Source organism: Rattus norvegicus, chromosome 3 (genome assembly GCF_021556685.1).
Source record: "Rattus norvegicus strain SHRSP/BbbUtx chromosome 3, alternate assembly SHRSP_T2T, whole genome shotgun sequence".
NCBI classification, from domain to species: domain Eukaryota; kingdom Metazoa; phylum Chordata; class Mammalia; order Rodentia; family Muridae; genus Rattus; species Rattus norvegicus.
In genome coordinates this window covers 2,743,597-2,769,187 of record NC_141536.1, presented here as the reverse complement: position 1 = coordinate 2,769,187, position 25,591 = coordinate 2,743,597, and the positions used below count along the sequence as shown (strand labels likewise).

The following is a 25,591-nucleotide window of genomic DNA, read 5'->3' as shown; positions in this document are numbered from 1 at the left end:
TCCTGAACTCTGAAAATTATACCTGACTCTGATGGTCTAATGACACCAGTCCTTTTTAATTGACTATAAAAACCAGTGATATTCTTCTGCAGAGACATTCAAATACTTGAGTATTGCATGAGTAACTTTTCATCATTCAATTAAATACTAATTTTTAAGAAAATGTGGGAGTATATAAAGTATTTTTCAAATTTAATTATACTACACAATATTATTGGGAAGAGATAGATCTGTGTACTTTTAAGACACAGATAAAATCAGATCATTTTGGAAAGAAGAATGTCTAGGATAAATAAGATCTTGTCTTGTTCACATTCTTCTAGGACGATGCACCTCTGTCCTGCCCCATGGATCTTGTGGAGTCTTGAACATCGCAGATCAAAACATAAAGCACACTGGTGCTTTGCCCATTGGTCCGGCCCTGTGGGCTCACACGAGGTTAGAGGTAGCTCGCGAGGTCATGCTGTGCAAGCGCGTCCAAAATGTTGTACATGCTTCCGCATCTACACAATGGCTGGCAGGTAGACCGGCCAATCCTTTCAGAGGAGGACTGCGTGGTCATCATTTACTTCGGACACGACTTGCATGAAGATATACAAAGTTCTGTACAGCATCGCCGAAACGAAATGGAAGATAGTGAGAGATCTTCCTCATCTCGTATGAGTTCCGTTTGGATAACCCAGGTGTCTTAAAGCAAATGGTGCTGGTGTCGCTTGTGCTCTGTGGCATCCTCTCTGATTCTCCCGAGTCTGATAGGCTTTTCTGCCGCCAATATGAGCATCTGCTGGGCTCGGCCATATGACCTGATAAACATACAACACTGCAACCTGCTCTGCCTGCCCGAGAACTACCAGATGAAGTACTACTATCATGGCCTCTCGTGGCCCAGCTCTCCTACATTGCTGAGGATGAGGTTGGGAAGATTGTGGGTTATGTTCTGGCCAAAATGGAAGAGGATCCTGATAGCATCCCTCATGGACACATCACCCCACTGGCTGTGAAGCGCTGCCACCTAAGCTTTGTATTGGCCAAGAAGCTAATGGACCAGGCTTCCCAGGCCATGATAGAGAACTTCAGTGCAAAGTATGTCTCCCTGCATGCCAGGAAGAGCAACCGAGCAGCCTTGCACCTCTGTTCCAGCACCCTGAACTTCCAGGTTAGTGAGGTGGAGCCCAAGTACTATGCAGATGGCGAAGATGCATATGCTCTGAAGCGAGATCTCTCACAGATGGCAGATGAGCTGAGAAGGCAACTGGAGCTGAAGAAAGGCGGATATGTCGTTTTTGGTTCCAAGGAGAATCAGGGTAGCACACTTCCTGGTTCCGAAGAGGCCTATCAGCAGGAGAACCTGGCTGGAGGTGACAGTGGCAGTGATGGCAAAGATAGCACTGGTGTCCAAGACAGCTTGCAGACCTTGGGGTCCGCCTCTTAGGACCTGCTTGAGCACAACAGGTCCTCGTATTTTAGTCATATTGTTCTTGGGAACCTTGTTCTGGAGTCCTGTGACGCAAATGGCTCTCCTTTTGATGCTTAGCAACCTTCTGCATAACCTGTGTGATCATGGAGGCACACCTGGACACAGAACCTGTTGTGTGGGAGTCAAGGAGGCCTGAGGACTGCCAGGCAGCGCCTTTCTTGGCTTCTTCATGCTGCCATCAGATTCTGTTCAGTGCTGTACTGGTTCTGTATATCCTGCAGGTTTCCAAACCCTAGAATGCTAAACAGGAAGTGGGGACAACTTGAGAATACCCCAGCATCCTGCATTTGCCAGTGTTTATCTGGGTTTTCCTTGGAGTAGAACCGTCAAGCTAGTCCTCTTGCCCTCTCCCTTGTGGGGAGTTATCCGCTCTTGCTTTCTGGGGAACTGCCTGGCCTTGCCCTCCTTTCTTTTGAAGAAGAATGCTCTCTTTCCTGGTGGGAGACGATGATAGGTTCTGGACTAATATGGGAGCAGAATTTGTAGATCTTAAGGAAATGACAAGCAGAAATTAAACTGCAATCTCTAACCTGAACAAATAAAAATATAAGGAGAAGAAAAAAACCCAAACAAACAACAAAACAAAAAACAAAAACAAAACAAAAAACCGTAAAGCACCTACGTACATGTGGAAATGGATATAATGAAGAGTATAGAAAAATCTAGGATCATCATAGAAGGGGGAAATTTGAGTTGGCATCCTGTGTACAATTAGACTAAAATTGACTCTATTTTTGTAAACATTTTGGGATGATGAAAGCATTTGGTGAAAGGAGTTACTAGATAGATACACACTCTTCAATGGTCACCAATAACCATAGCCTGATTTTTGTTTTCTAATTGGAGAATATTAGAATGAGTATACTCATTCACTGGGAAGTGAATTACACTCCATTAATTTGACCAACAATTTCTGAAGTTATCATCTTGTGCTCACAGGTCCGAACTCTAGGTCTTACCGAAAGGTGGCAACAACATATCCCATCGGCCAGTATAGGTAAATGGACTTGGAAGCAGCAGTGTTGTCTGACCTGAATGCGTCCAGTTCATCACCAATCCACAGGGTAGCCAATGGAATGACATGTTTTATCTTAAATTTCTTATTTTTATAAAGAGAATCAAATATCTGTTAGTTTAATTTGCATTGTAGTTGGTGTTGTGGTAAAACCAAGTTCTTCCTGCCCCAGAGCAAAAAAGGACACATCCATTGCTAAATCTAAGCACAGCGGCACTTACAGAAAGCCACCTGTATCAATATTTCTTACCTGGATTTAGTTAAGGAGTAACTATTTTGCTTTGTTTTTTTCCCATAATACACAAAGGAAATTATTTCAAGATTTTTTATTTTAATTAATTACATGGAAAAATCTTTCCAGAATATAAACAAAAATATTGTTTGGCTTAGTAAAATTTTCTGTTGTCTATCTCCCTTTACTAAAATATTCAATGACCTCATTCTAGTAGCTTCTGTAGAAAACCCGCAAATTATATATCACACAAGTAACCAAAAAGGCGATCCTTTTTTCCAATAATTTAGCCAAATAATTAGAATAATGTCTTCCTATCAAGCATTCTGGTATTATTAGAAGTGTTTTTAAGAAACTATAATCTTTGAAGCATAAATTTTCTCCTTTTGTCATTCTTTTTCTGAGTAATTTGCTCTTCGAGAATTATACATTAAAATACAATGCATTTGATGATTGTTTGTGTCACTGTCTCCTTCCATTCTATCTCCTGACAGATATCCTCACCACACTCATGATTTTTTTTGCATTTTTTAATGATGGATGGTGCATTTGCTGTGTAAACCTAGGTATTGAACTTTCCTTCTGATACTCATGAGCTAATATGTGGCTAGATAACTGAAGATAATGACTCCCTCTCAAATTCAGGGGACAGAATATCACAAGAATAAATCATGGTTCAAAAATCCTGTATATAAACCTTTAATATTTAAAACATGGGAAGACTAATTGCACTACAAAGAAAGATTCCTCATATAATCTAATGTAACATACTATAGTTTAAATACAAGCCATCGTGCAACATGTACTTCAAGATATACATACACACATGTCTCAATAATGAGATATTTATATTTACATTTTATATTCACCATTTGAACATATATATAAAATTCTCAAGAAATGCTTGAACCTGAAACTTCTAATTCCAATGTCTGATAAGAGATAATCTTCCTTGAAAATGGAAATAACAATAATCACTCCTTATAAACTTGATAAACTTCTTTCCATAATGTGAATGAGAATCTAAAAATAGTTTTAATTACAATTGCAACATGACAGAAGCGATCATATGTACTGCCTTTAAGAAACCAACCATTTCCGTTTCCTTTATTCTCAGCACAAAGTTAAGTTTACTTCCTTCCATCAACTACACTTATATGGCAAATGATCAGTTTATTTCTTTTTACATTTCTGATGAGTTGATTACTATCTTTTAATATAAAATGTGAAGATTTCCCACTGTAGAAAGAAAGGGAGCTCTGTACCAAAAAAACAAGAAAGATGGACAGATTGACAGACACCCAGTCCATTCTTTTATTTTCAGCCTGCCTCAGACACTAATTACCATTTTCTGTGAAGGAGCTTACATGACTGATCAGGGTTGCAAGAAAAACATACCCAGTTGGTGTATTTATAATGTATAGAAGAACTCTCACCTGAATATTTTATTTTTCTCACAATCTGTGAAATGGATCTTCTGGAAAATGATTCACTGATGATGAGAAAATTTAACCCCTGCCCCCCCAAAATGGAATAGACTATTTTATTGATGTCTGTCTGATAAATTTATGTACTTATGGTAAACCACTTAAGATATTTACTTAATAGTATCAATACCAGCATCACATATTCTAGAAGGCTGTGATCATAAGTAGTGGAGATTATATATGATGTGGTCCCAGAAAACATCTCTATGGCCATAAATTCTAATATAACCAAGTACACAGTTTCATTCAATCACAAGTTTTCTCTAGTGTCTGCAGAATCACCAAGCAAGACTTAGTGCCAGCAGTTTCCCTTGATAGTGGAGAGATAGAAGCTGCTTCCTGTCTCTTCATGCTAATCTGGAAGCTATGAGGTCTGGAGGCTTACATGTGTAGCTCCTTATGACCAACAATCTTGCTTCTGCAATCTATTTGTAAACACCAAGCAAGAAGGCTCCTGCTTATCAGGAGTTTAATATTTTATTTAGAGAAATGTGTCACTATATAGTTCACAGGGCTGTCATTACCAGTTGTAATACTCCGAAGTTAGTTTTTAAAGAATGCTAGAAATGTGGGCACATGCCTGCATAACTGTCTCCTTGGTAGCTTGTCGCTAATCTTTCACCAGATTCAAACAGCAGAGTAGTACCTTAATTAATTAATTTTTTAAATGTACCCAAAGAATGTGTCAAAACAAATTGAGAAATATATAGGAGTAGTCCAGTAAGCATCAACCCTACTCAAAGAAGTATATGCCACTAAGGAAACTTGAGAGTAAGAGAAATCTCCCCTAGGATTGTCAATTAGATTGCCTATCTAATACCAAATACACATTCCTGAAAACACAAATACAAGCAATATTATACTGACTGAGTAGGTTATATTTAAGTACTTAGAAACTGTACATATATATGTATCCATGAATATCTATTATATATGTGTATCTTATGTTAGCTTACATATAAAAAAATGAGCAAGAATGAGAAATAAAAAAAAAAACCAGAAAGCCATGATTTCAAAAGAGAACAAGGAGGGGTATATGGAAGGATGTGGAAGGACATGGAAGAGGAAAAAGAAGGAGAATGTAAAGTAATTATAATCTCAAAAATAAAGGAAGTTATAAACAGTTTTGTACCTTAAGGCCTTTCCACTGAGTAGCCTCTTATAGTAAGGAAAGCATGATGCGTATACTTACAGTTTACTGGATACCACCAAAATGTCATTGAACAAGGTCAGATATCGTTTCTTTCTTTTCCAGCCTCTTCGGATAACCGCAGCACCTTGGCAAACCACAGTTCGATTTTCTTCTCCTACATCTTCCTCCTTAGTCGTGTCCATATTGGAGAAAAAAAAATTCTCCTGATGCAGAGCTCCACCTAGAGAACAAGTGTTCAGTGGATAAGTTAAAAACCAATGTTCATACTGTATTTCAAAGGGTGAACGGAGTTAAAATGCAGACTCAGTTTTCCAAGCATGATTCTGTTGAGCTATAGACAGCTTTAAAATGTAACAGAAACTATGTCATGGATGAAGGGAACTATTGGGAATGTATTGAAGAAGTAGGATCTTTTCAGAAGTGGGACCCTTTTCAGAAGTGTCATGGGAATAGTTTGAAGAAGTGTAGTTGGTAGGATATAGAGCAATGGTTCTCAAACTCTAAATGCTACAACACTTTAATGCAGTTCCTAAACTTGTAGTGATACCCTCCAATAAAATTATTTCATTGCTACTTTATAACTGATTTTTTGAAACTTTTATAAATCCTAATGTATATATATATTATGTCACATATCAGATATGATACTCTGAGAAAATGCTATAACTAAACCTTTGTGAGCTAACATTGTAGATTGTTGAGCCCACCCCGACCAGCAAGGAAGACGCAACACCGCCGGATTTTTCTCAACAGCCTTTATTGCAGGAACACCTAATTGTTGATATGGGGACCCCGAGGAACAAAGGCACTCGCCTTAAATACAAGACAGACAGTGACTGTAAACTTGTCCTCTGGGGATTGGTGCAGTATGAGATACCTTATTAGCATGCATATCTCCCTGGCCTTGTAAATGCCAGAGGAAGGCCAGAGACACGGCTATAATGGTTGTATACCACAAACGACCACTAGATGTCAGTGCCATCTTTAGCCGCTCCCAACAGTAGATGTGCTGAAAATAATCAGGTTATCTCAATTGCCAGGCTTGGTCCAGTTCAAGACACAAGAAAGAAAGATTCCTGATAGTTACAAACAAAAAAAAAAAAACAACAAGAACAATAAAAGGAAAAATGAAAAAATACAAGCATTCATCAAAAAATTTGTGAAATTGGTCTTGTCTAGCAAAGGTAGACATTTCCCCTGACTGTGGCAAAAGGGACATATGGCTCTCCATTGACTTGTTCATATTAGGATATCAATTTCCATTCTGACCTTCTTTATTTTGAAGGGGGTAATCATGCTTGGTATAAATATAAAATCCCACATCTAGGTTACAGACATTTTCCAACATCCTCATCCCCTTCTTCATTATACTAACTCCTAACGTGCTAGAATCACCTTCCTCTCTTTGTGAGTCCTTTTCCGTGACCAAGCTATCTACACTCTCTCTTCTGAAAGTCTTCCTTGTCTTTTCCCAGACTTGGTCAAGCCTGTTTCTGCTTTCTATATTCTGAAATTTTCCATGTGCCTCTGAACATTTTTCTCTCTTATTCATAATAAAATTGTTCCCTATAATAAGGGAGTGGCTTCTGTTTTGGTGGTTTCTTTACTGTGCCCTGCTCTTTCAGTTTGGATATTTAAAATATATAGTTACTCAAGTGACTATAATTCATCCCACAATATATGTTACATCTTTCAAAGAATATGTACAGAAATGTCATAGCTTTCACTTAGAAAGGACTTAAGACTCACATGAATCAAAAGGAGAACAGACAATAGTTGCCATCACACACATCAAGCAGTATTGTAAAGATATGTTTAAAATATCTTTACAAAAATATATTTTTGTAAAATATAAATTTGCTTCATGAACAAATTTTTAAGTTAATGACCATGTCATGAAAGCTGTGCATGTCTCATCTGAGTCAGTGTTAAGTTCTGAGCATTTGATTCCAGAGGGCACAATGTGTATTAGAAACAATAACAATTTCTTAAAAACCAGAGAACTCTTAGATTGTGGGTTAGATTTACCAGTTTCTTAAAATAAAAATCTACAGCCATGGGGGGTAAAGTAATTGGATTGAGCATAAAATAATCCTTACTTCTAACTTGTACAGTTTTTAAAACTTTACAGAAATTATTCTCCTGTGTAGTACAAAATATACCCCTCTCCATGTGATAACTTTGTTTCTGTAGAAGATTGGTACTGAATATTGCTACAATGATTACCCTATCAAGAAACCACTGATGAGTTGAGTTATCTCATATGATCTTGAATAATCAAGACAGAACACTTCATGATACCACAAGTCTATCATGAGAATCAAATTATATAAATATATACCTTTTTAGTAGAGCCTGCGATGAAGAACTTATCAAACAATGTGAAATTTTCGTTTGCATTCCTGCCTCTAGACACCAAACTGGTGACTACAGTGGCTAGAAAACTACTGAGGTCTGAGGATTCTGTAGTTGTCAGGCTGAAAGACTATTGTGATGTGAATATTCTAAGGCACATGTCATCTGGCAAAGTGACACGTGCATTTCATTTACTCTCATTGTGGCTTTAAAACATAACTTTTGTACACAGGTGGAACCACAAGTGTTTGTAATGAATAACATTTTCACAACTATAAATATACATATAGATGTTGATATATATACCTGTATGATATAGATGAGATAGAAGACAGATACATGGATGGGTAGATAGATAGATAGATAGATAGATAGATAGATAGATAGATTGATTGATAGAAAGATAGATAGAGAGGGATGGATGGACAGATGGATGGACAGATGGACAGGCAGATAGATGGATAGACAGACATGTGTATAAGAAGATATTGGTTTAAAATATTGTGAAATGCATATGAATCTTCAAAAATTGTCAATTTTTATTTTTTTCAACATAAGGTTCCTTATGAAAAAGGTAGCATGGAGACTTCTTTAACACTGAGAACCTTAGAACTGAATAGACACAAAATCACAAGGAACTTTAAATTGTAATGTGCTTTCCTGACATAGAATCAGAAACCTTCACACACTTCTGTGAAGCCAGACATCTTTGAAGGATACAGAGGAGGACACACAGCTATCAATATATAGTAAATTTTATAGAGTAAAGCCGATATTAATATAATAAATTTGTAAATTAAAATTATTACCTATTAAATTAGTTAAATTATTATTACTAAATAACTCAAAGTATTTGAAATTATACCCAATATGTTTGGTCTTAGTCAGTCTAGTTTGCTTTTAAAACAAAACACAATAAAAAAAAACACAGAAGAAATACAAGACCAGCATACACTTTTGAAATTCTCACGAAACTTGATTTTCCTAGTTTGTGTCCAAAGATTAACATCCACAGGTTATCTTGTCTAGGCATTTTCTGCCTGTCCAAAGGACTTAGATTTGGTTCCTATTGTTGACTTTTGGTGGCTCACACATCTTATAACCCCATCTTCAACTCACCCTGCATCCTCTTTTGGTCTTCATAGAGAGCTCCATGTGTGCCATACTTTTATATAAAAATTAAAATAATTTATAAAAATATTAGCACTCCCTTAGTCATAGAATATGGTAACACATCTTAAAAGTAATTTAAATGAATTATAATTTTGTACTTTTGTAATTAACTGAAGCTTCACTTAATAAAATACTATAAAGTTTCATAAATTCAGTAATCCTGCCATAACTGGCACATCAGGAATATAGAAGGACATTCTGGAGTATGGTGTTGATAATGATTATATCAAGAGAAAAAACAGTTAAGTGATGATATAGTCAGCTTATATTAATCTGATTTTGTATGAGAAGTTCAATGGAATATGTCTTCCATGATATGCTGCTTCTGGTTAAATGTAAGAACCTATGTTTAATTCTATATTTTCTTTTCTATCAAGCTTTGGATTACCTCTTAGAGATCAATCCCTTTCAAAACAACATTAATTAAAGTCCAGATTTAACCTAACTTTTCAATAAGTAGGAAAATCTCTGCCCTGCAAAAGATAAATCATATTTTCCCATATAGAAATTATCTCCATGTTTTAAAAGTCTAATTGTTTCTATTCTATACATTCAGTGAAGCTTAGTTCTCATTTGCTTAACAGCTAATATCCATGTGTAGGTGATGTAGGACATACTTGTCTTTCTGGGTCAAGGATACCTCACTTGGGATGTTAATTTTCCAGTTCCATCATTTGCCTGCAAGTTACATGATGCCATTTTCTTTAACAACTGTGTAATATTGGAATATGTAAACTATCAAATTTTATTCATCCATTCTTCTTTAGAGAGGCATCTAGCTCATTTCCACTTTCTGGTAATTGGGAATAGAGCAGCATTAAATATAGTAGGGAAAGTCTCTCTCTGATATGATGAAATATGCTTTCGGTTTATGTTGAAGTGTGGTATAGCTAGATCTTGAGATAAATTGATTTCCAACTTTCTGAGGAACCTCCATACTGATTTTCATAGAGAATGAAAAAGTTTGCATATTTTTATTGAAAACCAATTTTTTTATTTTTATGTACTTAGTACATTTGTCCTCTATAGAATGTATTGTTAGTTAAATATCTTTTCCCATTCTGTAGGCTCTTGATTTGCCTAATGACAGTGTCTTTTGGCAGGTATACCTTCTTGGTTTAAGGTGGTCCCATTTTTATTAAATATTGGTGTTAGCACTTTCACTAATAGAGTGTTGTTCAGAAAGTATTCTCTTCTGTCAGTGAGTTCAAGGTTATTCATTACATACTCTCCTATCATATTGAGTATATCTGGCTTATTGTTGTAGTTTTCTTGCATTTGTAGTTGAGTTTTGTACAGGGTGATAAGTATAAACCTATTTTAATTCTCCTGCATGCAGACATTTGATGAAATCTACCATAGGTATGTAAATTTGTGTCTGGCTTATCAGGTCAATTCTTTTTATCACTGTGTCTGTTTTGTGCCAATACCATATTTTATTATATCACAGTGTTTTAGATATCCAGTTCTCTCTCTCTCTCTCTCTCTCTCTCTCTCTCTCTCTCTCTCTCTCTCTGTGTGTGTGTGTGTGTCTGTGTGTGTGTTTACTTTCATTTGAAGTTGAGATTAGTCCATTCAAGATCTGTGGATCTACTGGAATTTTGATGGGGCTCACACTGAATCTAATGAATACTTTTGGTAGAATGACCATTTCTTTTTTTTTTTTTTTGGCTTGGACATTCTCTTTATCTACATTTCAAATATTATCCCCTTTCCTGGTTTCTCCTCCCCAAAAAGACCCTATTCCATCCCCACACCCCTGCCTCCATGAGGGTGCTCCCGCAACCTACCTACCCACTCCATCCTACCTCCCCAAACTGGCATTCTACTATGATGAAGCATCAAGCCTTCATAGGAGCAAGGACCTCTCCTCCTATTACTGCCCAACAAGGCTGTCCTCTGTTATATATGCGACTGGAGACTTGGGTCACTCCATGTGTATTCTTTGGTTGGTGGTTTAGTCCCTGGGAGCTTTGGGGTATCTAGTAGGTTGATCCTATTCTTCTTATGAGGTTGCAAATCCCCTCACATACCTCAGTCCTTTCTCTAACTCCTCCAATGGGGACCCCATTCTCAGTCCAGTGTTTGGCTGCAAGGACTTGCCTCTGAATTTCTCAGGCTCTGACAGAGCCTATCTGGAGACAGCTTCTGTCAGCATGCAACTCTTGGCATTCCCAATAGTGATTAGGTTTTGATGACTGCATGTAGGATGGATCACCATGAGTGGCAGTCTCTCGATGGCCTTCCCTACAGTCTCTGCTCCACACTTTGTGTCCATATTTTATTCTGTGATTATTTTGTTCCCCCTTCTAAGAAGAACTGAAACATCCACACTTTTGTCTTTCTTCTTGAGCTTCATGTAGTCTGTAAATTGTATCTTGGGTATGCCAAGTTTTAAAATTAATATCCACTTCTCAGTGAGTACATATCGTGTGTGTTCTTTTCTGATTGGGTTACCTCATTCAGGATGAGATTTTTTACTTCCATTCATTTTCCTAAAACTTTCATGAAGTCATTGTTTTCAATAGCTGAGTAATTATTCATTGTCCAAATATACCACAGTTTCTGTATCCATTCCTTTGTTGAGTGACATGTAGGTTTTTTCCCAGCTTCTGGATATTATGAATAAGGCTGATATGAGCATAGTGGAGCATGTTTCCTTGTTATATGGTGGAGCATCTTTTGGGTATATGCCAAGGAGTTGTATAGCTGGGTCCTCAGATAGAACTGTATCTAATTTTCTGAGGAAATGACAGACTAATTTCAAGATCATTTCTTAAGACTGTTCTAACATCAAGAGTTGACAACTGGGACCTCGTAAAATTGCAAAGCTTCTGTAAGGCAATGGACACTGTCCTTAAGACAATATGTCCACCAACAGATTGGGAGAAGATATTTACCCATCCTACATCTGATAGAAGACTAATGTCCAATACATACAAATAACTCAAGAAGTTAGACTCCAGAAAAATCAAATAACCCTATTAAAAATGGGATACAGAGCTAAACAAAGAATTCTCAGCTGAGGAATATGGAATAGCAAAGAATTACCTAAAGAAGTGGCCAACATCCCAAGTTATCTGGGAAATGCAAATCAAAACAATCCTGAGATTCTACCTAACACCAGTTAGAATGGCTAAGATAAAAATTTCAGTTAAAGGCAGATGCTGGCGAGGATGTAGAGATAGTAGAACACTCATCCATTTTTTGTGGGATTGTAAGATGGTACACCCACTCTGGAAATCAGTCGGGAGGTTCCCTAGAAAAGCTCTGGTGGATAGGGGTATGTAAGCCTTCTTTTGGAGACAGTAGGAGGAATTGGATGAGGAACCATTGGAGAGTGGACTGGGAGGAGGATAATGACTGGACTGTATATAAAACAAGCCTAAATCAACAACAACAATAATAGTAAATAATAATAATGAGAAGGAGGAAGAGGAAGAATTGGAGGAGGAAGAAGAGGGAGAAGAAGGAGGAGAAAAATTGAAAAATTTCATGGAAAGGGTGTGGTAACCTCAGGGCAAGACCCCACCCAGTTCATCTTCCAATTTTTGAAAAAGAATTTTTAAAAACTTTAAAATAGCTGTATTGCTACATGCATTTTATACCAGCCCTTGAGTTGAGGAGGTAGCAGAGTGATTTTAAGGCCAGCCTGGTCTACAGAGCCAACTCAAGTACAGCCAAGATTAAACATTGAAGGAAACCATCAAAAGCAAAAGGCTGGTAAAACTGTACTTGAACAATAATCCATGTCCCAATACTGGAAACCAACAAATCTTGACAACATTGGGTATATGCTTATAACTTTAGAGATAAATATGCAAGAATAGGGTCATGGAATCTCCCTCTGTGACTTAAACAAGTAAATCACCCCTAGGTTATGGCAGAGGTAACCCTGAACGAAGATCCATAGAGGTCATTGTATTAAGCTGCGAGGATGAAGCCTAGATTGCCTTGGAGACTCTAAGATGTTATAATGTCAAAGTAGTCTTGTATGCTTGCCAAAGCATGCTGCTAATGAGGAATAAACACAGCTCAAAAGAAAGATGAGTTTTGTAGTCAATAAATTTGAAAAGAGTTGGAGATCCAAAGAATGCTTTGAAATTAAACATGGAGATTCAGAATTTAGAGTTTGTCTAGCTGGGTTTTAGTCTTACTTTCATCTAGTATTTCCATATTATGTCCCCTTTTCTCCCATTTGGAATTGTAATGTATATTTTGTGTCACTGTGTGTTGAAAGTAAGCGATCCGCATTTTCATGTTGATTTTACAGAGGATTACAGTAAGGAGATTGCCTGAGCCTCAGAAGAGACCTGGAACTTTCAAACAGTGCAGACACTATGATAGACCCTTGAAGTTGGACTATGGGGGCCACAGAATAAAATGTGTGAGTGTGAATGAAAATGGTCCTTGTAGGCTACTCTGGAGTGTCAATATGAGGAAGTCTGGTTTTGCTAGAGCAAGTGTGGCTCTCTCTTTTGCAAGAAGTGTTTTATTCTGGCAGAGAGGGGTGAGGAGCTTAGAAGTTTAAGAAGCACAAGCCATGCCAAATGTAACTTTTATGTTTTGCTGCCTTTGGATCTGGATATAGAATTCTAAGCTATCTCTCCAGCCAGCTCACTACTAAGTTTTTAGCCTCGATGATAATGGATTAAATTTCTGAACTGTAAGCCAGCCCTAAATAAATGTTTCCCATTAAAAGAGTTGCTATGGGCCCTGTATCTCTTCACAGCAATAGAACCCTAACTAAGACAAATAATATAAAATAATAAAACTTCAAATCTTTGAAGAAAGAAACTGAAGAAAATATTAGAAGATGGAAAGATGCCCTAGGCTTATACTACCAGTAAGATTAATATAGCAAAAATAGCCATCCTATTTAAAAGAATCTTTAATTAAATCTCCATAAAAATTGCAACATAATTCTTTACAGACCTTAAAAGAACAATATGTAATTTCATATGGAAAAGCATTATGTCCAGATAGCTAAAATGGTTCGGTACAATAAAAGAAAATCCAACCCTATTACAATCCCTGATTTCAAGATCTATTACAGAGCTGTAATAATAAGTCAGATGCAGATATGTGTACCCATACCAATGAACAGAAGCTTCTGACCCCTCTGGTTGAATTAGGGAAAAGCTAGAAGTTGAGGAAGAAGGTGACCCTGTAGGAAGACCAGCAGTCCCAATTAAGCTGGATCACTGAGATCTCTCACACAATGGATGACCAAATAGGCAGAATACACCAGCTGATATGAGACCCCCAACACATATACAGCACATAAATACCAGGTCTGGGTTCAATCAGAGAAGATGCACCTAACCCTCAAGAGACTGGAGGACTCAGGAACATTAGAGATCTGGTGGGATGGGTGGGGTGGGGACATCTTCCTGGAGGCAGGGAGAGCAGGGAGGAGGTATGGGATGTGGTACAGTCAAGAGGGTGGACCGGAAGCTGAATAAAATCTGGAGTGTAAAAATAAATATAAATTTTAAAAAGACACAGGTTATGGGCATTAAAGCATACAGTTTGATCAATGAAATCCAGTCTAAGACCCAGACATAAATCTACATACTTATAAACACATTATTTTTGATGAAGAAGCTAGAAATACACAGTGGAAAAAGAAAGCATCTTCAACAATATTTATGTTCTAACTGGATTTTTACATGTAGAAGAAGAAATAGAACTGTATCTATCATCCTGTGCAAAACTCAAGTCCCAGTTGATGAAAGAGCTCAACATAAAACCCAACATACTGAACTTTATAGAAGGAAAAGTGGGAAATAGTCTTGAATGCATTAGCACAGGAGAGAATTTCCTCAACAGAATACTAATAAGCCCAGCAATATGATCAATAATTGAAAAAAATGTTACCTCATGAAACTGAAAATCTTCCGTAAGGCAAAGAACACTGTCAGTAGGAGGAAATGGAAGTTTATAGAATTGGAAAAGATTTTGACCAACTCCCCAGCTGACAGAGGGCTAATATCCCTAATATATAAAGAACTTAAGAAACTAGATGTTCCAATTACAAAATGGGGTGCACATCTAAAGAGACTTTACAACAAAGCAATCCTGAGTTGCTGAGAAACACATAAAGAAACGTTCAACCTCCTTAGCCAACAAAGAAATGAAATGAAAACTACCATGAAACACTATTTTATAACTATCAGAATGACTAAGAGTAATAGTAAAAGTGACAGTTCATGCTAGTGAGAATGTGGTGCAAGGGGGAACTGCTTGTTGGTTGGAGTGCAAACTTCTACAGCTCCAATGGAAATGAATATAGCAGTTTCTCAGAAAGTTAGGAATCAATCTTCTAAAACCCAACCATACTATTCTTGGGCATATACCCATAGGATGCTCCATTCTACCACAAGGACACCTGTTAAATTATATTCATCGTGGCTTTCCTCATAATGTCCATAAACTTGAAACCATGTGGATATTCCGCAACCAAAAATTAATAAAGTGTGGTAGATTTGTATAATGGAGCATGACTCAACTGATATAAACAATGGCATTATGAAATTCGCGGAAAAATGTATGTAACCAGAAAAAAAATCTTAAGGCAGGTAATCTAGACCTAGAAGAACAATATAATATGTATTCAACCATACATGCATATTAACTGCTAAGTAAATAATAAGTTACAATTCATAGACCTAGAAAGGTTAGATAAAGAAATAGGCTATAGGAATCATGGACCTCCTCGGGCAGGGGAAAAAGGACAGTTTTTTGGGTGAAGTAAGGGAGTGTGGGATGGGAATAGGTGGGGTCGAGTTCATGGGGAGTGATGAGTGAGAGATAGGATTAAGATAATTGAAATTGCATATACAGTTGTGGTGTGGAAATCTCATTCAGAGGAAACTTCATTGAAGGTGATTCTAGTGAAGGCTTCAAGTTTTGTAGAGTACAAACTCTGACTTGGCCATCTCTTATAGCCAAAGAAGACTTACAGTGGCTAAACTTGGCTACAGGGATCTGCAAACAACCCATGATCATGACAGAACAAAGGGATGCCCTCCACAAACTGACAGCATGACCTCGTTGCCAAGGACAGCATCTACAAAGTTCATAAAGGTCAAGTCGTGCATCTTTTCCTTCATTCTAAATTCCTACATTCTAGCCTCTTTGGTACAGGGAGGTACTCTGCAGGGTACCAAAACTGACACGAGAGCACCAACGCAGCCAAAAATCCTTTGAACCACAATTTGTCCTCCCTGAAAGATGTGCCAGGGCAATGTGGTGCCAAACTTGGGAAGATAGTCAATTAATACGATAGTATATTTAAGTGATCCCAAAAGTTCCACCAGAGAACTACTAAAGCTGATAAACACCTTCAGCAAAGTGGCTTGGTATAAAATTAACTCAAATAAATATGTAGCCTTCATCTACACAAAAGAGAAACAACCTGAGAAAGAAATTAGGGAAACGACACCCTTCATAATAGTCCCAAATAATATAAAATACCTCAGTGTGACTTTAACCAAGCAAGTGAAAGATCTATATGATAAGAACTTCAAGCCTCTGAAGAAAGAAATTGAGGAAGACCTCAGAAGATGGAAAGATCTCCCGTGCTCATGGATTGGCAGGATTAATATAGTAAAAATGGCCATTTTACCAAAAGCAATCTACAGATTCAATGCAATTCCCATCAAAATAGTAATCCAATTCTTCAGAGAGTTAGGCAGAAAAAATTACAAATTCATCTGGAATAACAAAAAACCCTGGAGAGCTAAAAATATCCTCAACCATAAAAGGACTTCTGGGGGAATCACTATCCCTGAACTCAAGCAGTATTACACAGCCATAGTGATAAAAACTGCATGGTATTGGTACAGAGACAGACAGATAGACCAGTGGAGTAGAACTGAAGACCCAGAAATGAACCCACACAGCAATGGTTACTTGATTTTTGACAAAGGAGCCAAAACCATCCAATGGAAAAAAGATACCATTTTCAGCAAATGGTGCTGGTTCAACTGGAGGTCAGCATGTAGAAGAATGCAGATCGATCCATGCTTATCACCCTGTACAAAGCTTAAGCCCAAGTGGATCAAGGACCTCCACATCAAACCAGATACACTCAAATTAATAGAAGAAAAATTGGGGAAGCATCTCGAACATGTGGGGACTGGAGAAAATTTTCTGAACAAAACACCAATGGCTTATGCTCTAAGATCAAGAATCGACACCTGGGATCTCAGAAAACTGTAAAGCTTTTGTAAGGCAAAGGACACTGTTGTTAGGACAAAATGATAACCAACAGATTGGGAAAAGATGTTTACCAATACTACAATTGATAGAGGGCTTATATCCAAAATATACAAAGAACTCAAGAAGTTAGACTGCAGGGAGACAAATAACCGTATAAAAAAATGGGGGTGAGAGCTAAACAAGAATTGACAGCTGAGGAATGCCGAATGGCTGAGAAATACCTAAAGAAAAGTTCAACATCTTCAGTCATGAGGGAAATGCAAATCAAAACAACCCTGAGATTTTCACCTCACATCAGTGAGAATGGCTAAGATCAAAAACTCAGGTGACAGCAAATGCTGGCGAAACCCTCCATTGTTGGTGGGTTTGCAGACTGGTACAACCATTCTGGAAAGCAGTCTGGAGATTCCTCAGATAATTGGACATTGAACTATCTGAGGACCCAGCTATACCTCTCTTGGGCATATACCCAAAAGATGTCCCTACGTATAACAAAGACATGTGCTCCACTATGTTCATAGGAGCCTTGTTTATAATAGCCAGAAGCTGGAAAGAACCCAGATGATTTCAACAGAGCAATGGATATAGAAAATGTGGTACATCTATACAATGGAATACTACTCAGCTATCAAAAATAATGACTTCATGAAATTCATAGGCAAATGGATGGAACTGGAAAATATCATCCTGAGTGAGGTAACCCAATCACAGAAAAACATACATGTTATGCATTCACTGATAAGTGGATATTGGCCCAAATGCTCGAATTGCCCTAGATGCACAGAACACATGAAACTCAAGACGGATGACTAAAACACAAATGCTTCACTCCTTTAAAAGGGGAACAAGAATATACTTCGGAGGGAATAGGGAGGCAAAGTTTAGAACAGAGGCAGAAGTACACCCATTCAGAGCCTGCCCCACATGTGGCCCATACATATATAGCCAGCAAACTAGATAAGATCGATGAAGCAAAGAAGTTCCCGCTGACAGGAACTGGATGTAGATCTCTTCTGAGAGACACACCCAGAATACAGCAAATACATAAGCGAATGCCAGCAGCAAACCACTGAACTGAGAAACGGACCCCCGTTGAAGGAATCAGAGAAAGAACTGGAAGAACCTGAAGGGGCTTGAGACCCCATATGAACAACAATGCCAACCAACCAGAGCTTCCAGGGACTTAGCCACTACCCAAAGGCTATACATGGACTGACCCTGGGCTCCAAGCTCATAGGTAGCAATCAGTAGCCTATTAAGTGCACCAGTGGAAGGGGAAGCCCTTTGTCCTTCCAAGAATGAACCCCCAGTGAATGTGATTTTGGGGGGTGGGTTTTAATGGGGGGAGGATGGGGAGGGGAAGCCTATATAGAAGGGGAGGGTGAGGGGTTAGGGGGATGTTGGCCGGAAACTTGGAAAGGAAATAACAATTGAAATGTAAATAAGAAATACCCAATTTAATAAAGATGGAGAAACAAAGAAATGTATCTAATAAAAAATAATAATAAATGTAATTTTCAAAAGGGGGTTAAGCAACTTGTCATCAATCATGGGGATCCAAGTTCTATCCCATGTGGTAGGAGGATGACCTCCCCTGTCATTGTCCTCTGACCTCCATATATTCGCACTGACACATATAGACATTTTCACACAGAATACACTAATGTATCAATTAATTAATTAATTAATTAATTAATTAATTAATTAAAGGTATTTCAAATCATCTGTTCTTGGCCTCAGCTTACTTCTGTCTTTGGATTACACAGCTCGCTTCCCCACATCTGCCTTTCTTTCTCTCATGTGTGTCATGCTTGCATGTGTGTTTATCCTCCCTTAGTGTCCATGTTTAAATCTGCATTCACCTTTTTATAAACTACAGCTCTGGGTACTAGACAGATGGTTCCCAGGTTAAAAGAACTTGCGGTGCGATCATGAGGCCTACAGTCCGAGTCCCAGCATCCTGCAAACACCAGTCACTACAGCTGCCAGGAATCAGACAACGTCCTCTTGGGCAGAAATAACAAAATACTGCCAGTAATTTGGAGTAAAACACACTTACAAATATATGGCAAAAATGCAAAATTTTGTCCTTTTAAAATGTAGCTCACAAAAGAGCACCTGAATCATGAATCAAAAGAAAGGAAAAATCTTGGTTCCTTTTATACCATGTGAGCCAACCAAGTATTGTTATCTCTGTAAACCTGTTCCTTTCTCAGTACACTGAATTCAAATAGACCGTTGGAATATTAAATGGGAAACCACTTAGCAAAGAGTCTTATAGCATAGGCCATACACAGGAATTTACCAATTATTATTAAATTTTGGAACAAATGTTAAAAAATAAGTAGTGTTTCATGTTCATTTTTAAGTATCAGGCACAAGACTTACAATCCTATGACTTAAGGTTGAGACTGATATATAGAAGGAATTACAAAACGCCATTTGCCAAGGACAAATGCTAAGTAAAAATACCCTCCAACTTGAGAAGCAGAATACAACATGTAGGCAAACTCCTTGTACAAAATGGTAGAAAACATCACACTAAATGGTGAAAGCATTGGGCGGGTCTGCGTGCATGACTGTGGGGCAATCCTGATGTCAAACGCACACTGGAGCACGGCCTCTGCTGCTGGTGTTGTTATACGCACCCCCCCCACACACTTCTTGACTATGTGAGGTCCCAGCCCTGCCTGGGGGATGGCTAAAGGTGTCATCATTATCCTCCACACACCCAGAGACTCAGCCCATGGGAACCGTCCATCAAGTGTATCACAGCCCCCACTGTCAGTCATTGAAGTGGATCAGTGCCACCATGGCTCCCCTCTCAATCACTCGCTGCCCAGACCAGCCTCAGACATCATAGTTACTGTCTATGTGCCTAGTGAACTCATTACTTCCACCTCAAGCCTTGCCCTCATCACAGCCCTGTTTCTCCCCTCATTGGTGTGTCATGAATACTCATGAGGTTCATTTGCATGGTCCCATCCATGTGAGCTTTTGTCAAGTGTGGCTGTGCCTCACCACTGTCAGTCATTAAAGGACCCCTGTCAGATGTCAAAAAACAAACAAACAAACAAACAAACAAACACAAAACAGTGATTGGTTGTCGAGAAGAGGTTGTTTTTCTATGTAGTTTATTAGTTGTCAATTGGGGATAAGGGAATGGAGGTATATATTTAAATACATTATCTTTGAAAATTAGTAATTTCCTACCTGAGGCAACATAGCAATTAATGAATCCCAACTTTTAAAAGATGAACTGCTACTCATCATAAAAAGAAGTAAAGTTTCACATAATGAAACAGAATGTTGTACATAGTGACACAAACAAGAAAACAGAGTAATTCAGGAAAAATGGCCAATAACTAGGCTAATTAGTAAGCTGAGTGCACTCAGGTAAACTGAATTTCTGGATGGAGAGCTTCAGGTAAGTTTCCAAGTGTCTGAACTGCAGCACTGGAAGGGCACCAAGGGTATTGTAGCAGGATTTCCCAGGGCAAAGCTCAGTCAGTGTGAGAAAGCAGACTCATAGAATGGTAATTCTAGGTTACAACTTGCCCAAGAAAAACAGCAAAGTCCTAGACCTGCATCAACTGTACAGTTTTGTAAACAATTAAGGAACTTCCTACAGGATGGTTGGCTTTCCAAACCAGACACACAAAAGAATGTTCTTCCAGACAGCTACAACGTCTGCTCTCAGTCTGCCCAGACTGACTGCTATTTTAACAGTACACACAAGTGTGAATGGAGCATCTGTAGCATCACAGGGGACAGGTGACCTGCATAGGAAACAGGACAGATAAGTAAGAAGGAAAAGGGAGTTTGTTAAACATTGTCTCCAAAAACTGACTCCAGGATGCTTAAGAGCAAGATGGTGGGAGAAGCGGGTACATGGGGGATGAGCAGAGAGAGGAAACTGGAGAACTTTGGTGTGGGCCATGGGTGCCCCTGCCATGATCTGCAAAAGGTGGAAGAGTGGATGCACCAATCAGCTCAGCTTAGCACCATTCCCCACCCTTCAGCCTACCTGTGACCTGGCAAACTGAATGAATATTACAAACTATTACAATAGTCCTTATTGTCAAAATACTCAAACATGAAGCCAAACAATTCCTCTCTTGAAGTTCAACACTTTCGTTCCCCCACCTTACACATTTGAAAAGAGTTTGCAAACACAAGAAACAATCAGTACTCTTTAAAACTGACTTTGCAAACCTGTGCTTTCCCCCCAGAAAGACAGATATTCAAATAAAAATCGCCCTCTCTCTCCCTCTTTCTCGCTCTCCTTTATGAATTCAACTTCAGCATTCCATTCCTACCCCTAGAAAGTTGCATGTTTCTCTGGACACACATCTGAAAAGATGAAAAGATAGATACAGCTTTATTTCAGGGGCTACAGACAGAGCTCCTCGCTAGCTGCATCCCCAGCAGGCCCTGTCCTGAAATGCCACAGTGGGGGGAAAATGGAACTGAAGTTTGGGGGAACGTTTTATTTTTTTAAATCTATTTGCACAGCAGTTATTTTCACTAAGACAAATGACAAAACATTATTTGTGAGACAGAAAAATACACACGTTACAACGCAGTTTCCAAAATCATTGTAACCCAATAATTAGTCATAGAATGCATTCTGTTCACCACTCAGTATACCACATCTTTTGTGCCAATGGACAAATACATTGATTTCCTGTCCTCAACCATTTAAACTTGTAAGTGGAGTATATAAATATTGAAGCAGATTTCAGTTTCTCTCCCCCGCCCCCTGCTACTGGTTTTGGTTTTTGCTTGGAATCATTTCTGTATTCAATTTTTTAATTCTTTCATAACCCTATTCCATGTTTCTTTTAAAAACTAAATTCATATGGCTTGAATGAAATGCCTTGCTCTTGTAGAAGTCACATACAAGAACATGAGATTTCTTATTATGCACAATACAACCAATGCAACCTTAAACAACTGTATAGAGGAAGTTAACAGTTATGGCGTTACCCTAATAGGAAGAGTATGTGAAGCAACCTACAACACTGCTCTTGTGGACAAAGAAGGCATTCTGGAGAAGTTCCGTCCTAAAAATGTGGCTCCCCTTTAAGGATTCCAACAGTCATAGAAACAATGGTTGTAATCAATAAATCTGGGGTGCCTGTTGCCATTGCCAAGGAAGTGGAACTTCAAATAGGAGCTGATTTGTCATATGTATTTACCCAATGTGTCGGCTTACTGAGTAAGTCTACTGAAGCTTCACGGGAATATTGAAAAAGAGTTTTACCAGGCCACAAGCTTAACAGAATACCAACATCTATATTTGGGCTATGATCAACATGTTTGGATACTTAGCAAAAGATTTTTGCTGGACAGTATTTAAAATGTGCTCATTATTTGTACCAATTGAGTAATGTCATTAAATGTACTCCTGTGCCAGAATATTATTAGTCTGTAAGGAATTTAGAAGGATTAGGTGCCAAAATACCCAGCACAATACTTGTCTATTTTTTAGTATCATACAGAATGAATACTCCAAGAACTAAGAACTCTGTAGACCTTCCATGGTGTATTCCTTCAGACATCTCAAACACCATGGGCTTCTCTTGCTCTCTGACTGCTCACTCTATGTTTACATCTCCCACATTACAACAGAATCCATCAGGTTTGCGTTGCCATCATTCTATTTTTTAAACTAAGTATTGCAATGATTATTTAATGTCTCTGTCCTATTTTGTGCTGTTTGGGAAACCCCCGTTTGAAAATCAACTTTTTACAGAGGCATAAATCTTCAATAATGTCTCCAGACAATATGCCTTGTAGTTGATTTAATGTTTGCACTCAGAGGTGCAAACTAACAAGAAAGGCCTGAAAAAGAGAGGAGAGGAGGCTATTAAATATTTTTTAGTAATATGTTGCCTTTGTCTTGTGCAGAACATGTAGAGTTGAAGCAACACCAGTATAAAATCCATATGAGTATTCAGAGGGCCTTGAGACTTGATGCTCACACATGTCCTGGCTAAGTGGTTTCCACCAGGATTGTGTCACTGGCAAGTATGACATATTTTAGAAGCATCCTCAAAAAACCCTGCTAAAATTCGCCTGCCTGTTAATCTCATACTATTGCCAATTGATTTCTGCTATTATATATAATATCAACAGAAGCATTTTCACTAAATTCCATACCCAACATTTAGGCATCACCTATTAATTATTTGCAAAAGTGCCAAATATTTGTCTCCAATAAACATTTCCATTTGCTTCTTATTTTATTCCAGATCAAGAGTTAAGAATGAGAGTTAAGAATGCCTTCTTTGAATTATTTTTTCTGTATTGTTGTAGTGACACTTGTCTTGGTTAATATGACTCTTTTTGACCTGTGTCACCTCTTTGGAAGTCTGTCCAAAGTGAGCAGTGGGGTGAACAATGGCGGGTAAGCAATGGGAAAGCACATGGCCTCACACCTATACCTAAACCCCACCCACTGTGGCCTCTCCCTCCTATTTCCCTCCCAGGCTGCTGCAGAGCTCCCAGCACTCAAGTGTATTTTCCCTATGTTTAATTTTGTCCTTTAACCCCAAACTCTGGTAAAATTAAGGGAATATTCATTATGAAGTTTTAGATCCACTTTACATTTACACCTATCAGTTTTTCTAGAGTGTTTTTGCAGTTGCTAAGCAGGTCCTGAGTAACTTCCAAAAGAATGTTACATTGTATTCTTTTAGAAAGGCCTTGCTCTTTCCCAGGCCACAGGAGCAGCCTTCCTGCCAAGAATAAACAAGTTCTAACTCTGCAGACTCCTACAGCATTAGGAATCTATTACATAGGTAGGAATCTATTACTGAACTGCACTTCCAGCTTCACTAAAAAAAAATTGAAAGAACAGGAAATAGTGTAGAGTGAATGGAGGGGAAAGACGTGTTCCCTCAGAAGCCAGGATCCCTAGCAAGCTTCCTCAGGCAAGGGTGGGGAAGATGGAGCAGGCTGCAGTCTATGGGCACTAGCTATCCATTCATGTGGATAGTTCCTTATACATAAGCACAGACCCCTCCACACACAAAAAGAAAAAAATTCATCTTCACAAGGAATAAGCACTAGTTTCCAATATGTGCAGAAGAGCAGCTACAATTGAAGTGGGACATCCCAGCGATGACACAGACTGAGGGTAAATCTGAGGAGAGAAAGAGAGACCTTAAGAGTTTAGTCCAAAAGCTTGGATTACCCAAAATTGAATCCACAGAACACATGAAGCTCGAGAAGAAGAACGACTAAAGTGTGGATGCTTCAGTCCTTCTTAGAAGGAGGAACCAAAATATTCACAGCAGGAAATACAGAGACAAAGTTGAGAGCAAAGACTGAAGGAAAGACCATCCAGAGACTGCCCCACCTGGGGATTCAGCCCATATACAGCTACCAAGGCCAGACAATACTGCTGTGCCAAGAAGGGCAAGCTGATAGGAGCCTGATATAGCTGTCTCCTAAAAGGCTCTATCACAGCATGACAAATAACAGAGGCTGTCTACTTGAACAGAGAATGGGGTCCCCATTGGAGGATTTAGAGAAAGGACTCAAGGACCTCAAGGGGTTTGCAACCCCATAAGAACAACAATACCAAACAACCAGATCTCCCAGGGACTAAACCACCATCCAAAAAGTATACATGGACAGACCCATGGCTTCAGCTGCATATGTAGGGGAGGATAGCCTTTTTGAGGACCAATGGGAAGAGAAGCCCTAGGTCCTGACAAGGATGGGCCCCTGCAGTGCAGGGGAATATCAGGGCAGGGAGGGAGAAAGTGGTGAGTGGATGGTTGGGGGACACCCTCAAAGAAGCAGGGGGAGGGGAGATGGTATAGGGGGTGTATGGAGGGGAAACCAGGAAAGGGGATAGCATTTGAAATGTAAAGTAAAAAAAAAAGAAATTTAAGAAAAAAAAGAGGTAACTGGCTAGGTCACTTGGACATTGGCAACCCCGCTGACAAGCTGAAAAGGGGAAGGGCACAAAGACTGGGTAGGACAGGTCCTTGCAGGCCTCTGCGCGTGCACCAGGCTCTCCTTCCTACCCTTCCTGAGGTAGGAAAGTTCCCTGGTTGTTCTTTTTTAGTTTCCCATTACTTTTGGGCTGAGGCCAAAGTCCCTGGACCCTGTTATCAGCACCCAAGGAGAGATGCCACAGGGTGATCTTTCAGGAATTGAGATAGCTGTTCTCAAGCACCTGTCCAGTTGGTTTTGCAGTCATTATCATGTGAGTCAGGGGATGAGCTAAGGGTCTAGGGTGGTGGTAAGGTGCAAGAGCCACTCTAAACCTAGAATAGAGAACTCTATGAAGTTAGCTCCAATCCCCATCCTTGGTTTCCCTGGACTCAGAGAGCATTCAGACCAAAAGCCCAAGAAGAAGGAAGACCAAAATGTGGATGTGTCATTTCTTCTAAGAAGGGAGAACAAAATACTCATGGGAGGAAATACAGGGACAAAGAATGGAGCATAGACTGAA

At 38.8% G+C, this 25,591-nt stretch overlaps 1 protein-coding gene and 4 pseudogenes across 2 annotated transcripts in view; 2 read left to right on the top strand and 3 right to left on the bottom strand.

Moving 5' to 3' along the window:
* Arhgap20-ps6 (rho GTPase activating protein 20, pseudogene 6) overlaps positions 1-5,744 on the bottom strand; it is a 65,568-nt gene extending 59,824 nt beyond the window's left edge. The window contains 2 exon segments of the mRNA XM_087655366.1: positions 2,437-2,603; positions 5,421-5,744. Coding sequence (XP_087511492.1) covers positions 2,437-2,603; positions 5,421-5,546 — 293 coding nt within the window. The 5' untranslated portion in view covers positions 5,547-5,744.
* LOC148006397 (polyubiquitin-B-like) overlaps positions 1-25,591 on the bottom strand; it is a 674,037-nt pseudogene that overhangs the window by 262,404 nt on the left and 386,042 nt on the right.
* Positions 1-25,591, bottom strand: part of Nid2-ps16 (nidogen 2, pseudogene 15) — a 1,080,338-nt pseudogene that overhangs the window by 977,131 nt on the left and 77,616 nt on the right.
* Positions 483-663, top strand: LOC134486347 (thioredoxin-like protein 4A; annotated as a pseudogene).
* Positions 774-1,432, top strand: LOC134486346 (N-alpha-acetyltransferase 11-like; annotated as a pseudogene).